Source organism: Macrosteles quadrilineatus, unplaced genomic scaffold (genome assembly GCF_028750875.1).
Source record: "Macrosteles quadrilineatus isolate MER2022 unplaced genomic scaffold, UCM_ALF_1.0 Scaffold_10__1_contigs__length_6754688, whole genome shotgun sequence".
Lineage (NCBI taxonomy): Eukaryota > Metazoa > Arthropoda > Insecta > Hemiptera > Cicadellidae > Macrosteles > Macrosteles quadrilineatus.
This window is the reverse complement of record NW_026542603.1, coordinates 3,492,944-3,506,688: the sequence shown is the minus strand read 5'-3', so window position 1 is coordinate 3,506,688 and position 13,745 is coordinate 3,492,944. Positions and strand designations below refer to the sequence as shown.

At 36.3% G+C, this 13,745-nt stretch overlaps 1 protein-coding gene across 2 annotated transcripts in view; it reads left to right on the top strand.

Annotated features, from left to right (window-relative positions):
- The window catches only part of LOC129004695 (cofilin/actin-depolymerizing factor homolog), a 28,127-nt gene extending 22,359 nt beyond the window's left edge, over positions 1–5,768 (top strand). For both annotated transcript variants that reach the window (XM_054433260.1, XM_054433259.1), the window contains exons 4-5: positions 971–1,102; positions 5,426–5,768. In XM_054433260.1, the coding sequence (XP_054289235.1) occupies positions 971–1,102; positions 5,426–5,494 (201 nt within the window). In that variant the 3' untranslated portion in view covers positions 5,495–5,768. The remainder of the gene's footprint in view (positions 1–970; positions 1,103–5,425) is intronic.
- The last annotated feature ends 7,977 nt before the right edge of the window (positions 5,769–13,745 follow it).

The following is a 13,745-nucleotide window of genomic DNA, read 5'->3' as shown; positions in this document are numbered from 1 at the left end:
GCCAGCCCACAACCGAACTGAACAGTAGTTGACTAGAGCGTTGTGTTTAGCAGTCCCGCAGATGTGAACAACGACAATTCCCTGAAACAGTTGTCGACAACTGCCAGTTCTCGACAACCGTTAGCTGTGCAACGTCTGCCGCGTCACAACCGTTGGGTTGTTTTCGTCCCACCCCTAATTTGGAGGTCAAATAACCTTTCGAACTCCTGAAAACATTGACCCCATCAGAAGAAGACCTACACCTCTATCTACACAAAAATGGTAGTTGCTCATGAACTCACACAACAGGACTGGCAACAACGAATACAGGCATATGAAATTTTAATTGCAGGCCTGTCTCATAATGCTTGGGTTTAAGACACACTTCCATATTTCTGGAGTGGTAAGTAAGCCAATAGAGCATATTGAGCTCTATTGGCGTGATGCTAAGCCTAGGGTAGTTCACAAGAGAATCCTAGATGCCTTGAAGGATGCAATTCACCTAGAAGTTAGCCGCATTCCACAACAAATTCATCACGGAGTTATGATAACAGATAACAGGAGGGTATTGACAATGAGGGACACCACGTGCAGGATATCCTTTTAATTTCCGTATAAAGTTTGGTTCTAATATTTTTGGTAGTCTTTTAATATACCTTCAACATTAGGGATAACTCCCTGCCCCAACCTGTATTAACATTTCAGGCCAAGCAGGGTCAACTGCGTCATGCTGGGAATTCCCTATACTAATTAATTTTCAAATTTATTCAGTTTTCTATAGTTTCGGTTTAAAGGGGTTTTACAAATGCCCGATCTGGTTAAGTTGATTAATGCTTAGTAGTAAATTATTATTACATTTTTGCTTAAGATAGCTTTACTATTATTTTTCGATCCCATCCAACATTCCCCCAAATCTAAGAGTGATAGACAATAGACAATTTAAACTATAGTTGATAGGAGGAACTATGCTGACCTTCTTTGCATTCAACAGGCGTCCAAGAAACAGAAGCTTTTCCTGATGTCCTGGTGCCCCGACACTGCCAAAGTCAAGAAGAAGATGTTGTACTCCTCCTCTTTTGATGCCCTCAAGAAGTCCTTGGTTGGTGTTCAGAAGTACATCCAGGTATGTTCACATTGTTTTATGTAATGAGTTCTTTTTTGTCTTGTATTACTTTTGGAGGAATGAATGTTGAGGAATGAAGAGGTGCTTCTGTGTCGAAAGATAACAGTAGACTCCTGATTTTCAATTTTTTATTTTTGTTATGAAAAAAAAAGAGGTTGGCGACCTCTTTTAACCTTGCATTTGCCGGTCCACATATACTAACTGCTCTTGGGTGGAACGTATCCAGCAAAGCAGAGGTGCCCATCCCCCCCAAACCCAGTGGCGCAATCCCCCCCCCCCAATTTATGCTGCCCTCTATTTCAACCTACCCTTCCCCCTCCAATTTACCTGGAAATTTCCCCTTCACCACATAAAACGAGCATTTCAAGTATTTAGTAAACTTGAGGTAGGCTAAAGGAAAACAAACTTGCTGATAGTCAAAATTAAATGTTTTATAGGAAAAGTTATCTAAAAATACAAAGTTATATCTAATTAATGGATGAATTATAAGTTTTTCATAGGTATTTAATTAGAATCTGTATTATCAACCAACACGTGCTCAGTATTAAAATAGGCACCGTCTTCAAAACGTTCAACAATATACTCGGTGAATTACTCTACTCCAACATAATACTGTGTAACTGTACAATATATTTAGGTAGTGTAAATTTTTATAGGGCTTAAGGATTCAAATAACTTTAAGTGGACAAATAATACTTTGGCATAAAGAATCTTGTTTCAAAATTAGGTCACGAAATAGGGCAGACTAGGAGGCGTTACTCGCCACTCCCAGACTGCCTTCTACAATAATCGCCGGGCAAAATATCCACAATACCTTAATTGCCACCACAAAAGGTTTTGTGACAAAGTACGGTAATCTTATAATTCATTTTGATAGCCCCAGGTTTGCGTTTTATGACTAATAATGGTAGTGTTTTGTCGGTTCTTTATCTCCACCATCGTCAGGCTTACAAAAGGATCCACTTTTGGAGGTGTCGTCAGAATATGTTACAAACATTAAACAAAAAACACGAAACGATAACAGATAAGCCTATTAATTGACGTGTGTACATTGCCGCGGACAGAACTGGAAGTAAACTGAATCAGGTTATGGCGGACCGACGTGGTCTCTTGATTGTCGTCTGTGTTATCTACAGCTTATATTGGACTAATTGTAGTGTAGTGACGGAGGAGAGTGTTGAAAATATAATGGGATTCATAATCAAATTTTCCATTAAAAATTATTGACAATAATAACCAATTATATATGCTGGATATAAATGATGGTCTCAAAATTCTTAATTACTGCGGTAAAGGAAATTTATTAATTACTTTGGAAGAATTTGAAATATTTAAATACATAATACTAGGGACAGTCCAATATCAGCTGTTGAAAACGCAGATGACAATCCAGAGACCATGTCGGTCCATCATAACCTTAACCTGATTCAGTTTACTTCCAGTCTTGCCGACAACAATTTAGACGCGTGATATAATGGTTTTGCGTTAAAATGTTTGTAATGTACTCTGACGACACCTCCAGAAGTGGATATTTTTGTAAGCCTGACAATCGTGGAGTAAAAGAAACGCTAAAACATATTATGTAGCAAGTAAAATTTGACCCTACCATACAATCATGTTGATTGTCTAACAAGGTGCGTTTTTACCATTCTTAAAAGCAAACTTAATTACGAATGGAAAAATGTTGTTGATGTTGATAGTGATCTACCGTACTTAGAAAAACTTTTTCGGGCTGCTAATACAAAATTATACATTCATTATGACAGCTAGCAAAAAAATATCCCCCCAAAAAAGCCCCCCCCCCCAAAAAAATTCCCCCCTCTGGGCACCCCTGCAGCAAAGCAAGGGGTGAGCTGGTACAGTACGAAGGTGAACTGTACTGATGAAATGTTTGCGACAGTGACCAGGGGCCCTATTTTTGAAATGGTTGACTGTTGAGTTGAGTGTCGAGTCATTCTATTTCCAATCGTTTCGTATTTTTGAAACGATTGACGGTGGACTTATACAACCAAAACTACTCAACACCTATCGAGCTGTTGAGTGGAGGTTGACTGCACTTTCTTCTTCCTCTCTTTCGGCAAAAATTACACTTTTTGAGTCGACGCCATATTGTTTTGTTATTGCTTTAATTTACTAATTGCGATTTAGAGGTTATGTATTTGTTGTCAATGTCTTAGCACCCAATACTTTATGCGATTGTTTTCTGTAGAATGATTGCATTTTAATTTTATTATTACTGTGTCGATACTAGACTATTAATCATGATTGCATTTTAATTTTATTATTACTGTGTCGATACTAGACTATTAATCAAGGGTTTTATCTAGGGATGGTCAAGTCTCGAAATTTCGGGAAATTTTCGGGAAATTTTCAATCTCGTTACACGAGACGAGATTACTTTTTGGCCGAGATTTTTTTCGAGACGAGAATAAAAAAAAAAAAAAAAAAAAAAAATTAAAAACGCCTGCAGAAAGTCAATGCAATACCCGCAATACAGGAGCGTGTTGTAGTTGCGTTTCCTTTTCGAAGGCGTTCTTATTTAACTAATTCTTTTAATGTAAATATTACTTTAATTCTTTTAATGTAAATATTACTTTCATTATTTTAATAATATTACTTTAATAACATTTGAGAAGTTTTGTTAAGTGTAAGCAGTGTGAGGAATGTTTTATTACTATAAAAAAAGTCAAAACAAGTAACTATTTTATAAAAATTAATATTGCTTTTATTTTATGATTTATTTTATTTTAAGATAAGTTGAACTCTATCCTAACTGATATCACCATGTTTCCTAATCGTAGGCATTTTTAATAAGTTAGGCGTGATTAATAAAAAAATGTTATGCTGATGTTATTTAATGAAAGATTGTAAATATTCTTGCCTATTATCATTATTTTAGTATTTAAACAGTCATCTAACAATGTTACAAAATGAGGTAAAAATTTCGAACGTGCATTTCCCGATGTGTATGAGAAGAGAAATCTCGTCTCGATCTCGTCTCGAAATTTTATGAGAAATAAAAAATCTCGTCTCGTCTCGTCTCGAACTAAAAATCCAATCTCGTCCATCCCTAGTTTTATCCTTGTTGGTATGTTTGAAATAGGCTAGGCATACTAATTGAACTTATTATAAGATAATTATTGTTATTAGACCTATGATTTAAGGTATTAAAGATTGTGGTAGGGAGAAACAATATCATAGTTTGTTTCAATACCATTCACCTAATAAAGGGATCAAATTAATTTAAGTTACGATATGCTTTCAGTGCAATGGCAAATAGCCGCTTTTTAACCTTTAACCTAAATAAAAACACAATTAAAAATAACATCAAACAAACCGATAAAGGAAACTAAAATAAGGTGATGTGTTTCGAAATAGAGACGAAGAAAGCAAATAATAATGTATTAAGGATATGCCTAAACTTATAATTAGCTACACCCTAAAACAAACATCTATAGTAAATTTTATTTTTAATACTTAAGTTTATTTTATAAGTTAAGAATTAAGATACTTTTGCAATCACTAAGATTGAAGATTAAGCAAGACATAACCTCAATCTCTCAAGAACGGAGTTGACAGTTTACTTCAGTGTCTCGAAATATGGTAGATTGAGATTAGCTGCCAGATTTTAGAGTAAGAAGAGGTTAAATGGAAGATCGCTAGAACTCTGCATTGTGATTGGTTCAAAATGACGTCATCTGAATTTCGGGCGGTCGTATGCTCTACATTTCCACCTCGAGTCACTCAACTAGTGATTCCCAACTCGCTTCCCAACTGTTGGGTTTCAAAAATACCAAATCCTGTTGTTGGTTGAGTTGAGTGCTGACGATTGACTCAACTGTCAACCATTTCAAAAATAGGGCCCCAGGATCCGAACCCACGACAACGCCTGGGCCCGAAGTCTGTGTCTCTACCGACTGAACCACTTTAATTCTAAACTGCATTTTAAAGTATTTTTATTACCTAAACATGTGTTAAAGCCTAACTATACATTCAAAGTGATTTTTAGCCATTTCCCAGGCAGTTCAGGTTCGGTCCCATGCGTTTACGATTTCGGTTATTTACAATCACTCATTATGGTGGATAAACTACTGCATTGCACTGTACACTTAGTTTTTTCCTAATTGAACCCGCGAATGTGTACAATAACTTTACAGTACGTTATGAGTTAATGTTTTTAGTTCTACAATGATACTTAACATTGTTATTGGTATTTCCATCTAGTGTAGCTAGATTACAAAAACTATAATTAGCTAATAAGGGCAAGTCAAGAGCTTACTTATTCTTTGCTTGTGGATCTGATACAGTTTGTGTTTTTCTCAGGCCACAGACCTGTCGGAAGCGTCCCAGGAGGCTGTGGAAGAGAAGCTGCGTGCCACCGACCGACAGTAGGCCACCTCAGCTCTAGGAAAAATAACACCAGAGTCGACCACCCGACAAGCATTTATTTATTTATATTTATTAGCAAAATTTGACGATCGAAACGATCGTTCGAGTCGACTAGTCAAGAGAGCTCGGATACCGAAGTACCGTATGAAGGTTGACAACTGTGTGATTTGTGCTTGCTCGTGCTCCTTATAATGTTACTCTTACCGCTATTATTTTTCCTAGACCGATTTTGTACTGATCTATAAAGAAACAAATTAAAACAAAATTACAATTATAATGTTGTGTAGATGTATTTTCATTTTTGATCAAGGCTGGATATATGCTATATATATAATATAATTCTTTTCATTTCCAATTGTTTGTTTTAATGAGTAATCCTTATTCAGTGGTGTGAACAGTTTAGTATTTTATAAAAGATTTGCCTCTAAAAATGGGGTTGGTTGCTAGAACTCTGTACACCTCACTGTTGAATCTAGACAGTTTCAAAGTTGAATATTGGCTCAACTGTCATTTTTAGGCAAAAATAGGTTACACTTGATTCATAAACAGTATAATAAACTTGTACTGTTTTAACAAGACAGTAAATATTTATAAGAGAATAGCTGTGTGTTCTACGGACGGGGATCTTGTAGTCAATTAAACCTTCTTATATTCAGAACAGCAGTTGGTTTGCATATTTAATGTGCATTTTTCCAGATATGTTGTGTAGATGTATTTTCATTTTTGATCAAGGCTGGATATATGCTATATATATAATATAATTCTTTTCATTTCTAATTGTTTGTTTTAATGAGTAATCCTTATTCAGTGGTGTGAACAGTTTAGTATTTTATAAAAGATTTGCCTCTAAAAATGGGGTTGGTTGCTAGAACTCTGTACACCTCACTGTTGAATCTACAGAACTGTTGTTATATTCAGAACAGCAGTTGGTTTGCATATTTAATGTGCATTTTTCCAGATATGCAGGCAAAACTATTCTTGGAATACACATACACCTTCGGAAATACAAAATCTGACAGTTTCAAGCCAAAACAAATGTTAACAATTAAATGTCACCCGGATATATATCTTGTTAGTCTATATTTTATATCTAATGATAAAACTAAAAAAAAAAACAGCTTTATAGATCTATGATGCATAGCCCTAAGGTACAATTGAAAGCTACTTCACACACTGGATAAAGTAGTTCACCATTGCAAACTTTATTCCGGTTGGTATTTTCATTAAAACATTCTTGTCTGTTCCGCGATGCACTGAGAAATAAGCACTCTAATGTGTTAACAACAGACATACACAGTACACACAAATGTACAGAATTTAATTAGGACATTTACTACGCTTTAATTAAAGTAAAGAACAGGTAAAATAAGTATTTGCAATCTTTGTTAGTGTCTTAAAGAATTAGATTGGTAATTTACAATAAAACAGGTAACGAACTATTGATAGGCTAAGTAAACAACGTAAATAACATAATTCATGAACTACTAAACATATCATCTATAAGTATAAAAGAGGATGTTTGTATATATATTTATTTGTTTGGCAGTGATAAACTCAGACACCGCTGAACCGATTGCCACGAGACTTGGTACATACGTGTAGAATTTCATGGAATAGGTTTATACACCATCAATTTCGTGATCCGTCCAATCGGCTCCGCCCCAGTGGCTCTGGAGTTTCCCATGTTAACCTTATGAGAAATGGAATTAATGAATCTTAACAGCTGTTTCAATTAAACAAGTTGGTTTTGTTCTATGATGTTCAATAGCATTAAAGTTACAAGGATTACCAACAGGGTGCAGCACTATTATTTCTTTTACATTAAGACAACAGCTAATTTGCAACCAAAACGTGAGTGAGCGTAGCGAACGAACTTCAACCTGTAGGCGAGTTAGCGTAGCGAACGAGCTAACCTGAAGGCAAGTGAGCGTAGCGAACGAGCTAACCTGAAGGCAAGTAAGCGCAGCGAACGAGCTCCAACCTAAAGGTGAGTGAGCGTAGCGAACGAACTTCAACCAGGACGTGATTGAGCCATGCGAACGAGATCATCTTGAAAATTATGAAGTTAAACGGGGCAAAGCCCGCGGGTTACAGCTAGTAATATACAAAAATGTTAAATGATAATTCAAGGTAGGGTAACCCATGAGACTAATAATTTGTACAAAATAATTGCTAGAATATAGGGGATATTGCCCCTAAAAGCCACTAGTTTAAAGTATTTTCAATGCTGGTTTATAACTGTCATTGAAATGTTTATGTTACGAGTTGTTTGTTTACAAAAAAATTGTTCGTTGGTGTTTGCCTACATACTATTTCACTTTAAAATGTAGGTAGTTTTCCCCTACCGTGAAGTATCTGCGTTATCAGGAAATGTGTTATTTTTTGAACTAAACATCTCAAACACTTGCGTTTAATCAAGTTTTGTCGTAAATGCAATCCGTGTAAGTATTTAGTTTATGCATTGCAAATTTCAACTCATATTTGGGAAATATTTTTTCAGCAGTTTATCGCTTAATTGTTTAAGATATAAGTGGTTTACGTGTTGATACTTCTTTTTCTGTATGTTTGAATGTGAGTATGTCGGCATACTAAAAAATTTTGGTTAGTAATGAAAGCGTCAATCGGTGTAGTAGCCTAGGTCTCTATAAAACTGTCAAATAAACTGCAGCAGAAACCAAAGTCGACTCATACCATACCAACTATCCCCGTAGTACTGATGATTCAGAAACTTGGGCACTGACCAAAGAACCGAAAAACCTTAATGCTGGGTTAGATAATAAAGTGCAGAGAAAATATTCAGACCAGTTCTAGATTACGGCCCGGAGGTCGAAATAAAAAAGAACAGAGAGCTAAGAGAAATGTGTTAACACCCAAATATAGGGATGCTTTCCAGAAGTAGGTAAAGCTTGGATGGACAGGCTCTGCATAAACTTTTAAAAAGTATATTCCAAAGGAGTACCACACGATAGACGGGAAATATCAAGTTATGAAATGCATCCTCAGACTGGGATCTAAAGTTTGAAGAGGCAGGTGATAGAAGAGAATCCTCATAAAAGTTCCAGTGGTCACGGAGATAAGATAAGGTACGGTAAGTACATAAGTAGTACAGTATGCAATTAGAGGTGGGATGTAGCTACTTTCCGGTAAAATTATCGGATTTAAAATGCATATCGCCATATTTTAGGTCTATATTCGAATGGAATAAATAGGTGGTCACGTTACATTTGTTTATAAGGTGATCTTCCCCATTAAAACTGCCAGAATTTGTGTGTTTGTGTCTATGCGTGTAAAATAGATGTTCTGAATTATTCCGTTTTAGTTGACAACTTAATTCCCGTACGTAGGACGGGCCACCAGCTCGTCAATCATTAATCACAGATTTTAAAATTGAAAGAAAAACAAGTAAGTACAGCGGAGGTATTTTTAACAGTTTAAGACTAAAAACTCAATTAGGCTTTCCAACATCCCCAGCTTGGAGGAGCGAGCTGGTCTAGTGGTTAAAACGTGGGACTTTGGTTCCCGAGGTCCCGGGTTCAAATCCCACCAATTCACCAATGGATTTTATTTAAGTGATAATACCGCAACCCCTTGTAGGTCTAGCCTGAAGTAATGTGAAAAACAAAAAAAATCCCCACCTCTACTAACAAAACTAGAATACCCGAAACCGCCAAATTAAAAAAAATCAATAAAAAGTCTTGCTTCTCCTAAGCGGCTAGACAATCCAAAAGAGCTCTGGTGAGTTCAACATGGTTCAACTCATTTAACGCGAGAGCTTTCAGAGTAGCCTGACTTTTGGCATGGATTGGACACAGTTTTTGTTACTTTTATGAGATTTTTATCTGGTACAAACCAAACATGGCAGTGACTTCTGCTTAATAGCCTATTGGGTCCTACTCCAATGAGAAGGTTTTCCCTTGCCAAAGCACAACCGCGCCAGCACCTTCTTGTCAAGCCGAGAACACATCAGTGTAGCAATCCACGCCGACTCCATTTGCTGGAATGGGCATGCTGATGCTATTTACAGTTTTTTTACAGTTTGGATGATTTTTTTGCAGAAAACAATTGTAATGGTAAAATTGTTATTTAGTTCTTACTTAGTCCCTAGTCAACTGTAGTCTTTCAAACACTTTCTTTAAGTACCCCACTTTTTGTTTCTGTATAATAGTTCTGTGTTTTTCCATTGATTTTTAACTATTTATTTTCTTGTTAATAGCAAATTTATTTCATATTTAAATAGAATTAGTTTAACGAGTACTTAGGTTTGCTGCAACAGGGAGTGTAAAAAAGATTTTTTTTTATAAAATGATAATAGTTTAGTAAGAAATAAAAGTATTTTCCAAAATCGATCAAAATATGTTCATAAACAAGCAAACTACAACAGTTGATTTATTCTCCATAAGAATAACATGGGAATTTTAAAATTACAATTTTTTTGAATTTTCTCCATAACAATTAGGCGCATAATAACGCTTCAATATACTAAATTATTTGTTTTTTTAAGCTCTGCAAAATGGTTTAAAAAGAAATTGTGAAATTTTGTGTTTTTAGGGTAAAAAATGGGAAAAACCTATTTTTACCCCATAAAACCCCCCATAAACCCCTGTTCCCATAGTCCGATCATGCTGGTTCGCGAACTCATTCAAGTCTATCCCGCCTTACACCTTCAAACCAAATTTTATCAAAATCGGACAAAAATTACTCAAGTTATCGTGCGGATGGACACACACACATATATATCTTATCTTATCTCACTAATATTATAAATGTGAAAGTTTGTGTGTTTGTTTGTTTGTTTGTTTGTGTGTTTGAAGTTCAATCACGCATAAACCACTGGACGGAATGGGCTTAAATTTGGCATGATGATAGCTTACATTCCCGATTAACATATAGGCATATTCTTATCTCAAAAATCCTTTCGGGCTCCGCCCCAGTGGCTCTGTAATTCCCCATGTTAACCTTATGAGTATTCATATTTAAAGGGAATAATTAAAGAATTTAGTCAGCTGCTTCAACTAAAAAAGTTGGTTCTATGATATGGAAAAGCATTAAAAGTTATAAGATTTACCAACAGGATGCAGCACTATATTTTTTTGCATTTATGAAAACAGCTAATTTGAACTAAGCAGCAACAAAAAACTGTGACTCGCAATGAGAACTGTCAAAGTAGGATTGTTTACAGTTATGTTTATGTTTTTCATTTCATGAATAATTTTGTGATATTTTGCGAACGCAAAGTTTGAGTATAACTGCAATAAGAATTTTGATTTTATACTTATACTAGCTGTACCCGCGGGCTTTGCCCCGTTTAACTTTATAAGTGAGCTCGTTCGCATGGCTCAATCACGTCCTGGTTGAAGTTCGTTCGCTACGCTCACTCACCTTTTGGTTGGAAATTAGCTGTTGTCATAAATTAAAAAAATAATAGTGCTGCACCCTGTTGGTAATCCTTGTAACTTTAATGCTATTGAACTTCATAGAATAGAACCAACTTGTTTAATTGAAACAGCTGTTAAGATTCATTAATTCCTTTTAAATATGAAAAATCATAGGTTAACATGGGAAACTCCAGAGCCACTGGGGCGGAGACCGAGAGTCCGATCAGTATAAAAACGACTTAGTTTTCCTATTTAATGCCTAAAGAATCAGTGTACCAAATTTCAGCCTCCTAGGTAAATGGGAAGTGGGAGAATTAGTGATGAGTGAGTGAGTGAGTGAGTCAGTGAGGGCTTTGCCTTTTATATATATAGATTCCAACCCCGTACGAAGGACGGGTACTCTGCTAGTATATATATATATTTTGATAGTTCTGTTAACTTTTTAGCTACTTTTAGCGAATTTCCCATATAGGGAATAAGCTATTACCATAGATAAAACATACTCCCTTAGTAGATTTCTCATCCTTATGGAACAGCTGAAGACAATTTAATTGTTAGTTCATGTACGGTTTATGTAGAGGTCGTGTTTTGTTTACAATTTGTTTCCCGTTATTACAGCCATTTAAAACCTCGTTTAACCAAATAATACGATCTAAGCATAAACAATAACTTGTCCCATAGTTATATAACCAAACATTAAGCAGAAATCAAGAAATTAACCCTAAAATAGTTGAAACAAAGTTTCATCGACACTAGCGCCTTTGTGTCACGTACATGAACTAGACACGAAAAACGTGCTTCAAAATTTACAATGGGATGAGAAGTCTACTTGTGTTGGTTAGTCTATGCTATTACTGTAGTACTCATGGTAAGACCTGGACGCGGGACCGATTTTTTTTTCGTTTTTAAGTCCCTAGAGGCCAAAAACACCATCCGTTCAAATTCATATATATATATATATATATTTATTTATATATTTAGATATATATGTGTCCGTCAGCACGATAACTCGAGCAAAAATGATCCGATTTTGATGAAATTTGGTACAAACGAGTAAACCTACGTTTATTCGAACGAGTTCGCGATCCAGCATGATCGGACCATGGGAACAGGTGTTTACGGGGGGTTTTATGGGGTAAAAATAGGGTTTTCCCATTTTTGACCCAAAAAACATAAAATTTAGCAATTTATTTCCAAACCATTTTGTAGAGCTTCAAAAAACAAATAATTTAGTATATTGAAGCGTTATTATGCAGGCCCACTTTTATAAACGGGCAGACTGGGCATATGCCCAGGGGCGCCGGTGGTTGGGGGGCGCCCTGAACCACCGCCCGCACTAGGAAAAATAGGGTTTTGTCAGCCGGGATCTCAAAAATAAAATGGGTGATTTCAACTTGTAGTTAAGTGATTTTCCCTCATTACAAAAGTAAATAAATACAACAAAATTGAAAATACTCGACCTTCAGGTTATAGGTCTACCTCGTGTAGTCAGGGAAAGGCAGACAGCAGTGTGAACCGGGCGCACTCACTATACTATCAGAGGCAGGGCGGCAGGCCTGCATGGAGGAAGGAAAATACATAGGTGTGCTATTCCTGTCGTATGCTGACGTTACTCAGATTGCAAACACCATTTTACCATTGGGAAAATTATAAAAACAATAACAATCAAATCAAAACAAATATATACTTATATAGCAATACATCAGCTGATTTTTTGTTTGCAATTTGGGTGACGTCAGCAAATTACGGGAATAGCACCTAGGCCATCTGTAGTCTACATGCCTACGGTTGACGTGCCCCTCCTCTCCCTCCCAGTCAAACCCCCATCCCATCCCCACAAGTCACAACTACCAACTACCGCGCGGCGCCAGTGCCAGTCCGAGTCCAGCACTCCTCCCTCACTAGTCAGTAGGTTGTGTTCGTGTTGTGCCTGCTGCACAGTCGTAAAATCAGTCACAACACAACCTAAACTGTGACAGCCACTAGTTAGTGTTGACACTCACACTGCAGTTAGTGAACCAGTAATAAATAAATAGGCATAGAGAAGTGTTGAGTTGATACAAGTAAGTAGGCCTATAAACAGTGAAAAATGCATAAAAATCTAGTGGAGCCAAGAGCCGCAAGCTGTTGGCTCAAAGAAAACAAACTCAAGAAGTAGTTTTAAAGAAAGTGAAATGTATTAACCAGTATTTCCATTGATACGGAATTGAAAACTCCCTCCCGAAACAAAACTGGTAAAAATGCACGGGCCTACAGTAGGAACCATGGAAAAACATACAGTACTCTCTTAGTAGAATCTTGTTCAATACGTGTGTAATGAACTGCACACTGTACTGTACTGAACAGTAATCAAATCACTGCGTAGTGCAATAAGCTATTGGCGCAGGACAAGAGGCATTCCATAGCAACTACTGTCAAGTTCATTGCACAATTGCACTCATCCCAATCTCCAACCCACCTGCTGTGAATTTCGGCGAACTGATGAGTCAACCCCCATTCCCTCTTCCCCTCCCTACACTGCTGTGGTCAAACCCTTATAGTTTTATATATATATAAGGGGGCGCTGCTTTTGGGTTTGCCCAGGGCGCCACTGACCCTTAACGCGGCCCTGATTATGCGCCTAATGGTTACGGAGAAAATTCCAAAAAATTTTAAATTTATAATTCCCATGTTATTCTTATGGAGAATGAGTAAACTGTTGTAGTTTGCTTGTTTATGAACATATTTTGATCAAATTTGGAAAATGTTTTTATTTCTTACTAACTATTAACATTTTACAAAAAAAAACAGTTTTACCCTCCCTGATGCAGCAAACCTAAGGGTAAATACTTGTCAAACTAATTCTATTTAAATCGGGAATAATTAAATGTTATATTTTT